This window comes from Argentina anserina, chromosome 6 (genome assembly GCF_933775445.1).
Source record: "Argentina anserina chromosome 6, drPotAnse1.1, whole genome shotgun sequence".
In the NCBI taxonomy this organism is placed as follows: domain Eukaryota; kingdom Viridiplantae; phylum Streptophyta; class Magnoliopsida; order Rosales; family Rosaceae; genus Argentina; species Argentina anserina.
The window spans coordinates 35,515,145-35,534,038 of NC_065877.1; the positions used below are offsets into that span (position 1 = coordinate 35,515,145).

Genomic DNA, 18,894 nt, shown 5'->3' on the forward strand with positions numbered 1-18,894 from the left:
TAGGCATGGGGGGTACATCATTTGCTCGAGGAGCCGGGGCCGGGGCCGGTGCATTCCTCAGGGGTGCAGGAGCCGGTGCGTTCCTTCGGGGTGGTGGTGCTGGTGTTGGTGGCGGTGCTGGTGTTGGTGGTGGTGAAGGTGGCGGTGGATGCGGAGGTGGAGGTGGAGGGGATGGAGGTGGTGGTGGTGGAGGTGGCGGTGGTGGCCGGTACGTCCCGTTCTGTATCTCATCCCATTTCTTCGCATCAGGAAAATATTTATAGATGATCGGTTCCACGAACCAATCTTGAACTGGATCCCATGTTAAAACCTACAAAAGCAATTAAGTTTGTGTGTGTGAAGTTAGCTACTTAACCACAGGAATTTTAATAGAACAAGTTTATTTGAAAAAGAAAACTAAAGGGTAGTATCTGATGATCTGTTGATAATTACTACCTTAGAAGAGAATAATAGAAATGTGACACAGAGGAGCGCAGTTTTGAAAGCCATGTCTATTTGTATAGACTTATCGAACAGCTAGAATATAGCAAACTCAAGATCGAGGACGACATTTTATACGTACGTAATGCACGCTGCAATGAAACTTCTGAACGACCTAAATTGCATCTTTATTAGCTACCATTCCAGATTTCTTTGCTAGAGCCTTGCCTAGCTATTAAGTTTAAATCCACATGAAGTGTTTGTCCAAAATCAAGAAGCCATACACGCATGAATCGACTTACCTTAAAAGTGGGCATTACTAAACAACCTCTACAGTCTACATACTAGTTTGGAGAGAAATTGAGAATTAATTGTTATCTTTAAAATTTAAACAAAGAGTGGGATTTTTTTTTCCATGGAGAATTGGTAACTTTTACCTTTTTAACTGACAACGTCTCTTCTGTAGAACATAAGATCATAAATAATGTCGATTAGCTTAGCCCAGCATGCAGCAGTGAGAAGAATTCACCCATATAGCTAATCAGTACTGTTTTTCTCTTCTACTCTCTACTATCTATATATTGTGAAGTAAATGGCCGTTATAACTCAAATGACTCACCTTACTAATTAATAACTAGTTAGTGCTGAGATTTTAGAAGATTATTGGTTAGATGATCAAAGCACCCCACACTTGTAACTATACGGAGTGTACTCTACAAGAATTCTGAGGTATAGGAGTTACATCACGTACATAGACTATCATGCTTATTCAAATGTTGTATATAATAACCGGTAGGAAGCTCAGCTACTTATCTGCGTACAAATTAAACTCCTTTCAGAAAAATCAAATTAATTAAAGCTAAATTACTAGTAACCCTATAGATGTATATACCTGACCAGCAAATTAAAATACAAAATACCGAGCAAGTGCAAGCGAGGTCGATGTTTGATAATAATGGTTCATTTAATCTTTGAGCAATATAAGGAAAAAATGTTGTAGTGTTATAATATGACGTCAGATCCGGCGTCGCAGTCTCACGTGACATATCAAGTCATCTTGTCATGGCAGCAATTATAATAATTACAAAATGTCATTTTTGAATGAAAATACAACCTTATCCTTGTTAATCTAATGACTCTAAATTATTATTTAAACAATTGTAGTCCGTTTTATTTATTTTTTCAAAATGATTTCAAAATGTAATAAAAAATACGATATATACAAAGTATACTTGAAAATTATATATATGTGTGTGTGTGTGTGTGTGTGTGTGTGTGTGCGCGGGCAGACGATATATATATGCGTGTGTGTGGTGCTTATATGGTAATTGTATTAATTAATCATAAATGTAAATTAATTAAATAAGAAAGTCATGAATCTTGACATATTTGTCACTAGAAAAATTATCATCAACATAATTGTATTAACTATGGTATTAATTAAGATATCTATATTTTAGGAAAAATAACATTAGTTACCTTTCATATCCCCTTAAATCGATTATACCCTAACAAAAGAATATTCTATTTTCAGAAAGAAAAAAACCAAAAGAATCTTACCAAAATTTTTCATTTAAATATAAATGTTTTAGTTACCTTACATCGTCTACAATTTTAAAATAAATATATATTTGTGTATATATATATATATATTGAAAATATATTTCTCGCGTGCACACACATATTTCAAATATATTTTCGTAAATTATAATTTTTTAAATTATATTTTAAAAGCATTATTGTGATGAAAAAGAATAAATGATAAAAACAAAAAAAATATTTTTATAATAATTTATAACCGTTGAATTAACAAGAATATGATTGTATTTTTATTTAAAATGACATTTTTATAGAATTTTAATTGTTGATGTGGTAATGTGACGTGACATACCACATAGTAGGGCTATAAACGGTTCCAAAACAGCCAAAAATAGGTGGAACCGTAAACCGAACCGTGTTATTTAAATGGTTCGGTTCTTGTATTTTTCAGAATAGGAACCGAACGGTTCGGTTCCTAACAGTTCCATGGCGGTTCCGGTTCCAAAACGGTTCCAAAAAAATTGTCTTAAATTCAAGAATGATGTTAGTTTGAGCATATCATACTTATATCTGGTGACAAGAAATGAGGGAAGATTGATAATTCGAGACAAGATAATTCCAAACCAGGGGATAGTCTATGTCCTCCACCAAATGGAGTATGACTAGTACTTTAGTTTAAAGCAATTCCTCCACCAAAACGGTTCCAAACGGTTCCTATACATTTTTTTCTAGGAACCGAACCGAACCGAATTGTTTTAAAAACGGTTCGGTTTTACTGTATAACTTCAATTTTATTCTGGGAACCAAACCGAACTGCTGTTAAACGGTTCGGTTCCAACGGTTCCTTCAGAAACCGAAACCGATTAACAGCCTTACCACGTAGGATTGCGACGTCGGATTTAACGTCATGTTATGATGCCCTGGCACTCCTCGCAATATAATTGAGTTTTATGTGTTCCACACGTACTTAATTTTGCATGTGAGCTCACATGGCATGCCTGTACGTGACTCTCACAAACCCTGGCCAAATAATTAACGAATATCATTCGAATTCGTACGTGTTGGAGAGGAGATATCCCACATCTAAGAAGTGATAAAGAAAATAAAACTTATAAGTGGAATAGGTTAGACATACCTTATTACCTCAGCAACAAGACTTTCGTTTCAAATTTGTAGGCATCTAATTGGAATAGGTTGGACATACCTTATTACAAAAGATTATTGAGATTATATGTTTTGGTATCTCTTTTAAAATGCAGTACGTGGAAATTATATTGCTCTGATACTTGAGCATGTTGAATATTAGTATAATTGACACAGAAAACCAGTTCGATCGACTGAAATCTATTAATTATCAAGAGAAAAGGAGGCCCGACATATGAAATATCTCTTTTTATTATAACTATGTTGGCTCAAAAATCGTCACAGCCGCGTGTCAATAGGCCGGGGTTCTCTTTGGCTTTCACGTGTCTTTTTAGCTTGTGACGTGTGCTAAGGCGTGCCAACTCCCGGCCAAGGGGCCAAGCCATGTTTCAAAATTGTTGTTTGTGCGGATCTAACTTGTAATCAAACGATTGTGTGCCGAGGAAGGATCACTCTCAGCCGCGGGGTTCTCAATGCCTTGATACAAGGACTTTAACACGGATCGGCTAGCTAGCCGCGATCTTAGTGTTGTGCGGTACGGGTGAATGTGATGGTGATTATGGTTCTTTGTGATTTTCTTAATACTTAATGTAAGAAATATAAAGAAAAGACATGGAAATAAAAAGTAAGAACGTAAAGAACAATATAGTAAAGAACGATATAGAAAAATGCATAAAGATAAATATCGGTAAAGAAAACGATGAAGTAAACTTGAGAATTGAAAGGGGACTAGTGTGTTGTGAATTATAGAATTGTATTGATAAGATGTTGGCTAAAAAATTGTCTCGGCCGCGTTTCAATAGGTCGGGATCCTCTTTGACTTCCACATGTCCTTCTGGCTTGTGACGTGTGCTAAGGCGTGCCAACTCGCGGCCAATGGGCCAAGCGAGGTTTCAAAGTTGTTATTTGCGCGGATCTAACTTGTAATCAAACGACTGTGGGCCAAGGAAGCACTGATTGCTCCAACATTAAGGTGGCCAAATTGTCAAAATTGACAATGCAAATCGTCTTTATGTACATGTGATCGCATAATAGCTATTACCGCAGTAACATATTATGGCTACGGTAACTCTAGGATCATCGCATGCGCGGCCCATATGTCCTACTATGCCACGTGGGCCTTGCAAAATATAGGTTCAAACAAATATTATAATATATAAGTTCACATAATTTCAAGGGCATTGATAGGTGAATATTCTTCTAAGGAAAACCTTCAATATATTATGTTCATCTTCTTTTTCTTTGAGTTTATATGTTTTTTTTTGTAGCAGGAGCCGCATTGGTATCTGTTGTGGCCGGAAGGTCCTGGTGCAACACAATCGCAGTCGTCACAGCATAATAGGCATGTGTTCGTGTACAGTTCCTTTTTGTTATGTGTTTCACACCTCCGATCACCCTCCGCTTCACAGTCTGCAGGCCCCCATCTATTGAATTAGCAAACTGAAATAGCATCTCGATCAATATTAGGGTTTACTCATATATGAGAAGGATAAGCTAGCTTACCAGTTGGAGGTGGTGAAGGAGAGACTTCATTGTCCTCTTCATTAGTTTCAGGTGAAGGAGCCGGTGCCTCATTATGCTCCGATAATGGTGGTGGTGGTGGTGCCTTTCTCAGAGGTCGGGAAGGTGGTTGTCGTCCTTGAGATGGTGGTGATGGTTTGGTTGGAGATGGTGGAGTAGGGAACGTCCTATCCGAACGGCACTTGCACTGACCCGTATTGGGTATTAAATCAGTTAATGCTAAATGTGAGATTACATATTCACAGTTCTCTCGTCCATTGACATCTTGAGGCGCCGGAGCTGGTGTCACATGAATGTCATCTTGAGGGTCTGGAGCTGGCGCCGGCGGTGGGCGTGCCCTTTTTGGTGGTAGCGGTCCCTTCCTTGAAGGTGGGGGAGATAATGGTGGCTCTCATTGGTGGCGCAGGTGGTGAACTCCGCGGGCACCTGCATCGACGACTACGGGGTGGTGATTTCTTATTATTGTTACGGCCGCCCCGAAATAATCTTCCGAGGATGCTTGATGTGGCCTCTGTGATGGCCGCTACAGCTGCAGTTTCGAAAGCTTCGGCAGCGGTACCAAAAAGGCCATAGCCACCAGCAGCACCAAGAGAGAAGAGAGCCGGAATAAAACGTAGCAGGAGGATTGGAGGGTTTGTCATTGTCTGCAGGCGACTGTACTAACAATTGAAATAGTATAAATAATTTTGCAAAAGACTCTTATCAGTGAATTAAACTAACTACGTACTACCAGAAAAAAAGGCTTAAATGGTGAAAATATTTCGTCGTCAAAGAGCGCAATTTCGTCGTATAAGTAAAAAAACCGACAAAATATTCGTCGTTCAACAGTCGTCGCTTAAGGGCAGTGACTTAAGTACCTAAACAACCAATGCTTTGTTTTCATCACTTAAGTTGTTACTTATGCGACAAATAATATTCATCTCTTAAGTCCTAAAGCAACCAAAAATAATCCACCCAATTGATGAGATATTGGTCACTTTTGTGTTTATGATATTATATAAAAAAGGAAAATCTTTCTAGTAATTCATTTTCTAATTAGATTAGGGTCCTCATTTAATTTTCATTTTACATTTTTTGGATTTATTTATTTTTTGGTCCTCCTCTTGGTCTTCATACGATGGAACCCATAATCAATTATCACCAAATTCCTATGCGATTTGCAATTCTCACCCAACAAACTATGAACTCATAATCAAGCCGATATGCGAACAAGCTTCAATCTACACAAATTAAACTTTGATATGTATTCAAATTTGATCTCCATAAAGAAACAAACCTTAGTAAAATTAAAAAACACAAAGAAGAAAGGTGAATTCATTACCAGTCTCGACGAGGACCCTTTCCAAATTGATGCAAGGGTGGGAGAGGGAGGTGCGGATGGAAGAATCCATATATGAAATTAGGCGGCAGTGAGGGAGGTGTGAAAAGAGGAGGAGAAGGAGGAAAGATGAGAGAGCCTTGTAAAGCCTTGTTATTCCTCATTAAATCCCAGAATCAAGTTGATCGATATGCATAGGAGATCAAAGAGAAATAAAATGAGACAATATTAATGGCAATAAAGAAGAAGAGATCCATTCAAAAAGAAAAGAAGAAGAGTGAGATTTTTTTTTTAGGAAAGAGAAAACTAAGATTAAATGAAGGAGTAAACAAAAATTTGCCCAAATTTTTTGCAGAATCAAAGACCGCCATATTTAAGAGAGCGATTTGGAATTTCAAGCGTTGTGGGGCAATTCTGATCGTCCGATTTGGTCCTATCTAACGGCTTAGATAGTCGATCCGCATCATGTCTCCTTTCGATTGGCTAATGTGTTGTTTTGTTAAATCCATGTATTTTTAATGTTTTCTTTTCGTTTTTATTCTTATATTTTTACTTTCATTTAACACAAATTTCTTTTGATTATCCCTCGAGACACTTAAATGAAATGAAAATCATGAAATTAATTATGCTAAGATACATGTTGATTTAAAAATTTAAAGTAACATATATTTTTTTTCTAAATTAGTCGCAATCTTAACTCAGTTTTACTCATCAATTAATAATACTTAAATTCCAAATTTAATATTAATATCAATAACACTTAATTAGTCTTGAAGAAGACGAAAGCATGCTGCTTGGTCTTTTTTATATATGACCTTCAATATCGATTCTTATCACTTAATGGAAAAAAATTGAAGAATATGTTTCATAAAAATTCTTCATGAACAATTGAAATTATTTTTTTCATTAAATTTTTATAAAAAGTCGTCACCTAAGTGAGAAAATTTCGTCACTTAAAGTAGCGACTTAGTTAATAAATGTTGTTTGGTCACTTAAGAAATAACTTATGCGACAAAACATATTACATTGTCTCTTAATTGGCCACTTAAGAGACGAATGTCTTTTCATCATTTAAGTAGCCACTTAAGAGAAGAATTATTTTTCTCTTGGAGATTTTGGTCGCTTAAGGACTTTTTTCTGGTAGTACGTACGTAGCTGACTATTATTCAAGAGCTAGCTTTTGCCAACTTTTGGCATATGATCGTTGCATTAGATATTTTTTGTTCATAGACTTTACCGGCGGTGTTATCGGTGCTGGGGGTTTCGGTTCAACTCTAGGCGTTGGGACTGCATTATTTGCTCGAGGTGCCGGGGCCAGTGCATTCCTATGGGGTGCTGGAGCTGGTGCATTACCTCGGGGTGCCGGAGCTGGCACTGGCGACTTCGGTGGAGCCGGTGGCGGGGGACTCTGTTTTGGAGGAGGGCCGGGGCGGCTAGGAAAGTAAAAACGCACTTGAATTAGCTTGTCATCAACTGAATTCGTCATCTATTCAAAAATGAAATCAAACTCCAAAAACATATATTAGATCCGGTTCTATTTATTTTCCTTCAGTAATAGTTTCGTTGCAAACGTGACACGTAATCGATCAACATGCTATGAAGACATATAACAAGGTTGTGAAATTACATCAGGAGCGCAGATGTCGTAGAATACATCTTTAAGCGGATCACTGTGATCACTTTCTCCTAAAAGCTTTTCTTTCTACATGAAACCTACAAATCAAAGAAGTTAATCACTTAAATAATAGTATATGGTAATTGAAAAATTCAATGCTATCTATTCAGTACGCGCATTGATATATTGCATATAGCTATATATATTACTAACAGTTGAAGTCACTAAAAGACTAATGACAAAAATCAGCAGCGCAATTTTGAAAGCCAGCATATTATTTTGTGTACAAGAGAAGATTGTATAAAACATTTGCTCAAGAGCGGATTTCAATATATCGTAATCAGAAAGCAGCATATATATAAACTAGCTGCTGGATCTTGTGTTCTGGTTGACGGTAGTGGTTTCCACATTTCCATATCTTGCAAAAGTTGACCTTCAATACGTACTAAAGCCTCTGCAGCAGTACCAAGCCAAATTTGAGATCTTCCTAGCTAGGGTTATCGGGAAATTGTAAGTTCCATTCTACGGGAACTGTTTATAAATAAATAAATAAATATATATATATATGAATCGAATTCGGTTGAAAGTTTCTTATTTCTAATTACTAGGTGTGGGAGAATTAACATAATATTTTAACATGAATTGATTAAAGTGCGTAGAATTCGACTACTTAATTCATCATGCATACTCTGATCAGGAAGTAAGGAAGTTGCAAATACGTGCGTGCATGCATGGTTAGTTAAGCTAATCCATGATTCCATGAACAATGCAAATGGGTCATGTTTCATATACTGTTAGTCTTGCATGTGAGCTCACGTGACATGCCATTGACTTTCATCAGTCTCATGAACCCTTATTTAAATTATTAACGAACTGTATAGATGCAGAAATTGTATACATGAACCCTAGTCAAATTAGTAACCTTTGTTAGTGTTGCATTTCTGCACTTATCGATCTTTATTATTAGGTTACCGATCAGCAGCTATCCGGGCCGGCCTGCATAAAATCTTATCAGGTTTGACCCAATTGGGCATGAGTGTACTAAGGCCGGAGGGTTCGAGCCCATTATAGCCCGCTCCGCCCATTAGATTTGGAAGCCGAGCATGTTTTTTTAGGCGCAAATATTATGCTATATTAGACAGCAAGACCACGGTTAGAAGTTCAAGAGAACATAGACAGTCTTCGCGCGCTACAAAATAGTCATCAGAGACGATGCTTTGATGTTATTTCATCAGGACGTTGTCTCGGCATGTACATCGAAGTTGATGCTCCAAATGGATCATCAAGATGTTGTCGCACTTGGTGCATTATTATTTTGTTTTCTATGATGTTCTAATGCGTGCTATGCACCCATTATTACAAGTGAGTGAGACCAGTATATCGTTAACCAAATGAGGTCAAGTTGCATAGCATACATAAGAGCACCATAGACAAACCAGTTTGTATCATTATTGACCGGCACAATACCTAGCTTGCATAAACGTAAAAGGGATCAGAGTCATCAGACTACTATTTCCAAATGATATAAAAGGGGACTGCAACAAATGTAGAACGGTAGGTCTGCAATATCAGTATCTTACTCCCTTTTATGATCATTTGATTAGTATTAATTTATTATCTCTTTCTTAACCTCAACAGTAATGAACCGATCAAGTATTGGTGGTTGGGTGTCGTTGATGGTGGAAGGCGCGAGCCCGGTAATTTTTTCTTGGATTGTTTTCGATCTTCTTTTTGTTTCCCCTCACTTTTTAGGTAAATGTCATTAATTTACCTTCAAGTTTTTTTAATGAAAATTGTAAGGCTTTCTGGACGGATTTCATAGCTAGAAATTAATGATGGTTGTACTTAGGTATTGATTCTTTAGCCGGCCTCACTACCAATGGCAGATGCATGTAGTAGACTATACAAAAATTTTGTATAGATACAAGTAGATTTATGGTTGTGAAAGGGTCTTGGTTAGTTGGCAATCTGACAAACATTTTTGTTACTCTCAATTCATGGTCAAAGTTTCGATTGTTCCTATAAACATTATTTGAGTCTTTATACATTTTTCTCATATTATTCCTTCATTTATAAATGATATCTTTCTTTGGTTAAATTACATAATTTTCAATTACCATGCATGTTTTTTTTTCCTTCCCACTTTTCTTCCCCTTCCTTCTTTAAATGTTTTATTACACAATGAATATTTTAGCATTTTCTACCATACGTGGATAAGACTTGAAATTATTTCCTCTTATATTTTTACACTTTCACGAGTGTCAATAGGGAAAAAATCTCCTCATATGAGTATTAGATTGGGTTCCAAACCTAAAAAAACAATTCTAACTAGCCTAAGTAGAATTCTAATCTTAGATCCGCCACTGGTCACTACTAAGGATATACGCATACTCAGTCAGGTTTGATCAATACAAGGACTGACCTCTCTATTGAAACAAAAAAAAATAAACTACGATAATTACAAAGAAGAGGAAGAACCAAGTCTGAAGGCATTAGTATCTAGTAAGATATATAATAATACTTGATGTTATTGTCAATTGGAAATACTCTGTTACACAAAGAGTCTCTACGTTTAAAGAACCTGTTGGAAATACGGTGTCACACATTTACAGTACTTCAAGTCATGATAATTGAGCTTGAAGAATGTCTTTATGATATATAGAGATTAAAACAAAAATACGAAATACAGTATATACCATCTGAAAATGCGGCTAACTATTTTATTCACGACTTATAGCACACTGTATCCTTATTTTGAGTACTCTGTAGCAGCGGCGACGTCACGTGTTTTTTTGATGTGGAAAATGCAGCGATCACAACATATATGTCTATGGGCGATTTATGCATGGGTTAATTGTACAAGCTGCATGCCCCATTAATTGTATTAGCAAACAATTATCTCGATCGATATATAAATATATATAAACCCATGTCAAGGAGATTTTTATTTACCTTCAAGTTTAGATCCAGGCTGGTTAATTGGGTGCCTACTAATGCCGATCGGCAATTTAAATTTAGATGGGGGAGGTGGTGTCTCATCAGGGACGTCCGTATCGTTTTCCGTTGGTGATGGTGGTGAATTGTCTGAAGGTGGTGGCATCGGATTCTGTGGCACTTCAGGTGTTGGATTTGGCGGCGTCTTCGGCTTCGGCTTAGGCATAAGAAAGTCCGTCATTCATTTGAAAAAAGAGTTTTTTTCACCAACAGTCCCTTAACTCTGGTATACCTACCAATGTGATACCTCAACTCTTAATCGTACCAATGTGATACCCAGACTCTAGTATTGCTATCATTGAAGTACTTCCGTTAGTTTTTTTTAACTTTTCCGTTATCTTGGTGACGTGGCAGTTACGTGAGGCCCACAAAGAGGGTTAAAAGACAAAATTAACCTCATCTGAGAGGAGCAATGTTTTTCCCGCCCTTTACCTTGAGAAAGACACCCAACAATTCCAATTTTGGCGCCAATTTTCCCTCCCTACTCCTTAATTTGTGTCTCTTATCTAAACTAAAGAACTACCGCCAACCAGTCGACCACAATCTGATAAAACCTAGATCAATCTCATTTTCTATTTTTACCCTAGCACTTGTTAAACTAACAGAATAAATATAGAAATTTATATGGAACATCTCATTTCCACAATCTCATAAGAATAAAAACACATAACTTAACGAAATTCAAATACATGTTTAAGTACCATTAGTTGCCACCTTTTATGTTGATCTGCCATGATTTTTACTTGTAAGAACTAATGGTACATGTAGTTGAATTTCGTTAAGCCAGAGGGAATAATACCAGCAGATAAAGCATTGTACTAATGGTACTTAAAAGTTCTTACAAGCAAAAATCATGGCAGATCAACATAAAATGTGGCAACTAATGGTACTTAAACATGTATTTGAATTTCGTTAAGTTATGTGTTTTTATATTCTTATGAGATTGTGGAAATGAGATGTTCCATATAAATTTTTATATTTATTCTGTTAGTTTAACAAGTGCTAGGGTAAAAATAGAAAATGAGATTGATCTAGGTTTTATCAGATTGTGGTCGACTGGTTGGCGGTAGTTCTTTAGTTTAGATAAGAGACACAAATTAAGGAGTAGGGAGGGAAAATTGGCGCCAAAATTGGAATTGTTGTGTGTCTTTCTCAAGGTAAAGGGCGGGAAAAACATTGCTCCTCTCAGATGAGGTTAATTTTGTCTTTTAACCCTCTTTGTGGGCCTCACGTAACTGCCACGTCACCAAGATAACGGAAAAATTAAAAAAAACTAACGGAAGTACTTCAATGATAGCAATACTAGAGTCTGGGTATCACATTGGTACGATTAAGAGTTGAGGTATCACATTGGTAGGTATACCAGAGTTGAAGGACTGTTGGTGAAAAAAACTCTTGAAAAAATCATCAAACTTTGATTTCTCCTCATTGTAAACCTAAAAAGACAATTATAGTGAGACACTCTAATTGACCATATATATAAAGGAAATTTACTGAAAGTCTGAAACTAATGATAAAATATAAGAATCAAACAATGACAATAGCAACAATCAGTTGGACTCGTTTGAAGAACATTTACACTTTTCAAGTTTAGGTAGACGCTCTCTTAATCCTCCCTGACACACATATACAGTGTGCGGGCGTGTATATACATGCATTACCATACAAGTCTTAATTATATATATAGTACGTAAATTGTAGCAGCCTCGATCTAACCTTGTCCACTAGAATTGGAGAAGTTTGTGTGTTATCAGATGGTGCCTGAAACTGCACAAAGATTGGTTGATACGCATGTTCGTAGTATCAACAACCTAATTTTAATCTTCATGCAATCATATCTTTATAAATGTACCTTCGTCTTCTTGGCGTTTTTATTCTCAAACTCAAAAGTTGAAACCTATAAGATGACATAATTGAGATATTATTGAATGAATACACGAAAATAAAACTATTGAAGATAAACGAGATGCATCTATGAGCTGTGTGTGTATTAACTAACGAGCGAGTTACCTTTGAAGTAACTAAGAGAACGGTGAAGAACAGGAAGAGTCTTTTAAAGACCATTATCGTACTCCTTAATTCAGTAGCTAGAAATTGATCGAACAGTAGGCATATATAAGTAATATAACTGTATTTGAAGAGCGAAATGGTATAAATAGTTGGGTATTTCCTTGCATCATCATTACACGTGGTTATGTTCCTATAGTCATATAGATGCATGTGGATAATCACAGGACGCGCATTGAAACCTTTGGTACAAACTAGCATAAATAGACCTAACAAGGAAAGAAAGCACTTGTACGTGTTTTGAAGTAATTAGCATAGGACTTACACTTAAAACTTAAAAGCAATCATGCGACAATATAGCATTGGTCGACAAGAACATTTTGCAGATTCAAGTTCAGTTCTATTTAAGTAGAGTAAATGTATAAAGCCCCATCCTCGATAAATTGAGAAAACGGAAAATAGAAAAGGAGAGACTGAGGGAGTATCACAATATCACAATATAGTGATTCAATATCAAACTTAATGTGGGGTTATGGACGTGGGTTCTCTCTTACACCAGCCTATAGGTTTTCTTAATGTGCATGCTTTACTGTATCTTCAAAAGCAACAATGCATTAGTTCCGATCGGTGAAGTCATGAAGATGTATGTGTGGGAGTTGATCAACTAAAACTAATGACCAACAATAAGACTTGGATATTTCTTTAATAATATACCTTAAAAAGCATTAATCTACCGAATGTGAGTGTCTACAACTCTACATTTCTTAAATAACAGTACACTAGTTGTTAACGTCACCCTCTAAATGGGGTGATCTCTGGATTAATCTTCTCTTATTTTGGCCGCCAAATTAGTGATCATAGACCTAGTAAGCCCAGCTGGTAGACAATTCGGAATGGTAGCCTCGCTGCTTACTCAAGTATCACCATTAACGTCACCCACGGTGACTCGCCTAAATGATAAAGACATTATGTGCTGGCACACATTCCCACATTGAAGGAAAAGCCAGACACATCTCCCAATGCTCCTATAAATATGATGCATAAACCACCCAAAAAAGGTAATGTATTCTCAAGTCTTTAACTCTCAAACTTCAATTTTATACCAGATTCTAACTTAAGCCTTAGAGGGTCAAAGGTCGGTGCACTACTGACCCTTTGACTTTGACTCGTGTTGTGTACAGGTCTTACTGAGCTGACACGTCGGAATACAAGGCTATGAGGTTAGGTACCCCGGATTTAACTCCTGGCCCAGTCAGCGTCCAACTTGTCATTCCACTCCTTCTTCCATGTCTATAGTGTCACCGCCGCCGGGTTCCATGTGCTTTCCTTCTCCCTTAGCCCTACCAACTCATTCTGTTTCTCCGCCAATTGCCACTCCAACTCAACAACTCTAGCATCGCTCTCAACAAGCGAGTGTTCGCTTTTCAAGAGCTCCACATGCAGCTCCCCAACCACCATGTTGGCCTTATATACCCGGGCGGCATTGACCACCTACTAGTCCTCAAACTCCTACACCCTCACCAGGATTGAGGAGTGACTCATTCGCCGCGACATACTCTTGAATGACCCGTTCGTCGTCGGCCGCCTTCGCTTGTTATTGGGCTTCCAGGAAGTCCCGGGCGTCGTGAACCTCGGTTGTCACTTGCAAAAGCACTGATTAGACTTGAATACAAAACAAATACAACAACATAATTTCATCAGGTCTAGAAATGGTAAACATGCTTACCCGGGTGAGTCTCCTCTCCACCTCTTGGAAGTTCAGCCGGGCATCCTCGCTACATCGGTCGTTGGCCCTGGCACCTGTGCCTCATATGCTTGGCCATCCTCTTCAGATGAGGCGCCCACTCCCCGACCTCGACCAACTCGGTCATGACCCCAGCCTGAGTCTGACCACTCGAAGACCTTACCATTTTAGCTCTCCGCTCCGAGCCCCCATTTATTCGGCTCCTCTTATGCCACTGGCTCCCTTTGGCCACCTGCTCCCATGCCTCATCTGCTTGTCTCAGCACGAATTATGTGCCAACCACCTCCGGCCAGATGGCCACCTCCGCCGCCAGGGCTGGCACGACCGATGCCTCAACTTGTCGCTTCGGGATGTCTAGCACCTTGGGAATTTCTCCTGTCCTCCCAGCTACATCCTCCAGCCCAACTTGTTGAATTACCAACCCCTCGTCGGGCTGATCCGTCTCCACCTCTGGATTCTCCCTCTTTCCTCCTAATCTCTCACCGCCACCATCTCTTATTATGGGAGACCATCAATCGACACTCCCACCTCCCCCGGGAAATCTATCGGCTTTCCATCATGTGCCACGCCCTAGTACGCCGCCACCTCTTCCGGGAGCAGTTTGTACTGCTTCATTGTTAGTGACATTGAATAGATATATGCATTCCTCCAGTTTCTTCGGCATCGCAGGAAAGCCTTGTCTCGCCCCCACATCCATGTCCTTCAGATCCCACTCTCGAACGACATCCTCGATCCCTTGGATCACCTTATCGTCCGTCATCTTGTCATATGGCCCGAGCTCTTTCCTGTCCGGCAACTTGATTTCCACCGTCGTTGTAATAAACACTTGTCAAAATCATGCCATACTAAAACTCAACACCGGCTTGGAATATTCACTTACCGGTCAATTTGACGACGTTGTACGTTTGATACACGCCCATCCGACACCACCAGTAGACTGACCTATCCGCCTGCTCCTTAAAGGCAAGCATGCACCTCATCAGCCTCTTCTCCATCAACGGCGACAACTCGGTATGTTGTGCACATTCCCACATTGAAGGAAGAGCCAAACACATCTCACAATACGCCTATAAATAGGATGCCTAAACCACCTTAAAAAAGATAACATATTCCCAAGTTCTTAACTCTCGAACTTAAATTTCGTACCAGATTCTAACTTAAACTTTGGAATGTCAAAGGCCAGCGCACCGCTGACCCTTTGACTTGACTCGTGTTGTGTGCAGGTTTCACTGAGATGACACGTCGAGGTTAGGTCACCCGGATTTAACTCCCGTAACAGGAGAATTATCTAACCTTATTTACTAGAACTAGTGGTATTACGTATATTGTCGGGAGTCAAGAGCGAATCCACTTGTAGCGCCAAGGTTTAGCAATTGCCCAACCTCAACTCACTAGTCAACTCATATGTCATCCATATATAAAGGTAAATTATGGTTGGTGAGCAACTCTTTTCATTGGGGAAAAGCTCTTGTTTACTAGCAGTATACAACAGACAAATTACATAATAGAAGAATGTGAAATGCATGTCATTTGATAAGTTCTTGGGTTTAATTAACGAACTCTTAATTATATATCACAAGAATAGCACACACTTGTGATAAGATTTTTTTTTCAAACTATTTAGAGATTTATTACAAAATAATGGGAGATAGTGAGTGGTTACACCATGTAGAAGTTATCAGCAAAAGAAAACAATTTTCTGTTTTCTGTTTTTATTTTTACTTTTATATTTTTTTCCCCGAATTATTTCAATTGATTTTAAATTAGTATATGATGTAGAGATCTAAACATATTTTCACATGGTTTTTGGTTGGCAAGCTTTGTTTTGGGTATAATAGTATAGATTCATATCACGATAAATCCAAACATGTTGTAGGAAATATGGAATTGATCTACTCATTTCATTGATAATCTCCTTTATATATGAGTCATGATTACAATATAAGTAAATTGCAATCGCAATGATAATTAAGGCTACATAATTGCTGAAAGACTCGTTACGTCCGTTAATCATAAACGTCATTAACCCATTTCGTTATATACTATAATGAATACATACTAATGGTGTTTTTCCTTCAACACTCCTTATTGTACCGAGTTAAAGATATAATGGTGCATAAGGTGTTGCTTCATTAAAAACTTTGCCAAGTAACAAAACCCAGTAAGAGAACAACGACGTATGCACCAGACTCTCGCTAATGTATGCACCTCCCCCTGATTTTTACATTAATTATGGGAGTTTTGATAACTTTTGCATATCAAACAACGACGTGGATAATGATCATTCTCAACATGTCGTTTTTTTTTTGTATAGGGACTAAATAAGCCTAAACCTTTAGGTATTAATGTGTGGGCGCAGAGCTATACAACGAATGAAAGATCAAGTCTTGCATATTGTGTTAAGTGTAGTAATGCATTTTTGCACTTGTATATGAAATCTCGTTTCCCAATGCTTATTCGTCATCTTTCATTTAGACTAAAACAGATCTATCTTTAAAGACTTTGACTGATTATGAGAGTTATATAAGCCTCACTTTTAACCTTTAGAGTGCTTGAAAACCGATTGATGGTTAATATTACAGTCCTCAAGATCTATTTTGAGACTGTGTCTTTCTAAAAATCTTTTTCATTCTCGACTTAAGATTTGCAATAGTGACAGTTTTTTAGTTCATCAAAAGTTTGCGCAAATCCATATTGAATACGCAATGGCATAATTCATCATATCCTTATTCAGAATCAAGTATTTACTTCGTGAACGTTTCAGTTCATTTTGTAGCGCTACGTGGTCTAGAGCCAATTCTTGGATGAATAAACTCTGTTCTATGACTTCCTTGTATATCTCTTAGTTTCGATCCCCCATAGAGATATCTTATTACAACATCCATAAGTTGCATTTGTCAGTTTTTTCGGAAACTACCAAACTGATAAAATAGTGGAGTGAATGACATCCATTACAAGAATATCTCATTGTGGTCCATTACAAATGAATATTTTCTCATTGTCGATTCCAATGCGTTAGTGAGAGACCTTGCGCCATAAGGTGAGTCTGAACTCTTATTTCTCATAACGCATCCTAACAAAGACATATGATAGGGTTTACACTTGTGATGTCGGCTTCATCTACCCAAATATCTATCTTTTTGTTAGTGAATCTTAGTTCATGTTTGACCGTTTCTTTCTATTAAGCCAAAATTACTACGTTGGTATTTCTCAACGAAGTATGGTTCGATATCAAAACTCAATATCCTACATTCTCATATGGTTTGTATTTGTAGAGATCTATATATATTCAAGGTTCTACCATCTGAGGCGTCCCTCAGTGATAACCAAAATCCAGAAAATTCTCATGAGGTAGATTTGTAACTATGGATCAATGTATCTAATTGTGCCAAACTCGCTTTCTTCCCTTGATCGAGTATATATCGAACTTAAGGTGCTCTCCCCCTCTTCCTTGGAGAGTCACGGCCCGTGACACCATTTATGCCACTTTATGGCGGCACAATGTGCCCAATTCCTCTTGGGTGGTGCATGTCCTCTTCTTAGGATATCTAACCTTGCAAGCATATTTGCAGTTGATATGATCTCGTCACTTTGTGCCATAGTGGAGATCAAGATGAGACATAGTAGAGACAAACCATGACAATTCGTTCCACTTAAACATTCTTTGTTCTTATCTTCCCCTAACGACGAGAATACTGTCTCATTAAAATGACATTCTGCATATCTAGCGGAAAGAAAGATCGTCTGTCAAAGTTGTGATATGGCGGACTATTTGGATGCTCATCTCATTTAAGCACACTTATTCACATTAATTGACTTCACTATTATGCGATGTGACGTCACAATTTGACACATAGGTTAATCTGATTGGGCTCAAGGATTGTAGATCTGTGTCTATCCTGACGAGTTCAAGTATTTCAATCATTTGATAATATTGATTATAGTTTCATTTACAATGATGGTGGTGATGGCCAGACATACGTGAATCAGAGGTACTGTAAAAATTTCATTACCCTAAACAAAAACATTTGTGCTCATTACCACTATTAAGACTATTATTGTAGTCGTTTCCGTGAGACCAAGTAGATTTGTATTTAATAAAAACAACATTTGTTTTAGTAGTTATGGTGTGATGACACATGACCAACGTGTTGACACGTCAACCAACACCATAAAATATTTAAGGTGTCCGCAAATTGGTTGAATCAATTCACATAATTTTCATTGGATTTAATGTATTGTATGAACATAATGAGAATGCATGTGTCATTTGCATAGGATGGTCTCAATCCTTATTTCTTTAGTTTGATAGACTTTGAAGCTTCGCCAGAAGCGACTAGTAGCTTCCTGAATGCCTCTTTACTTTAGTATGGTCTAGTCTTTTCACTGCCTCCTTCCTTGCCGCCAACGTATGCTACTAGGAGAGTAAGCAAGCTACCTTGCTTGATTAGCTCTACATACGTAATCACAATGGAAATAAGAAGTATAATATAGAGTTAGTGCATATATTTGGGCATTAAATATTTCACAATTCAGCCTCAAGGGTGGCTATGAAATAACTTCTTCAATTCCTCTAAAAAATTATATTTTTAG

The 18,894-nt window shown here is 37.7% G+C and overlaps 1 protein-coding gene across 1 annotated transcript; it reads left to right on the plus strand.

Annotated features, from left to right (window-relative positions):
* Nucleotides 1–5: 5 nt before the first annotated feature.
* LOC126797433 (glycine-rich protein 5-like) lies at nt 6–7,386 on the plus strand. The gene is made up of 2 exons (XM_050524064.1): nt 6–208; nt 7,155–7,386. Exons 1-2 carry the CDS (start codon nt 6–8, stop codon nt 7,384–7,386), a joined length of 435 nt encoding a protein of 144 aa, XP_050380021.1.
* The last annotated feature ends 11,508 nt before the right edge of the window (nt 7,387–18,894 follow it).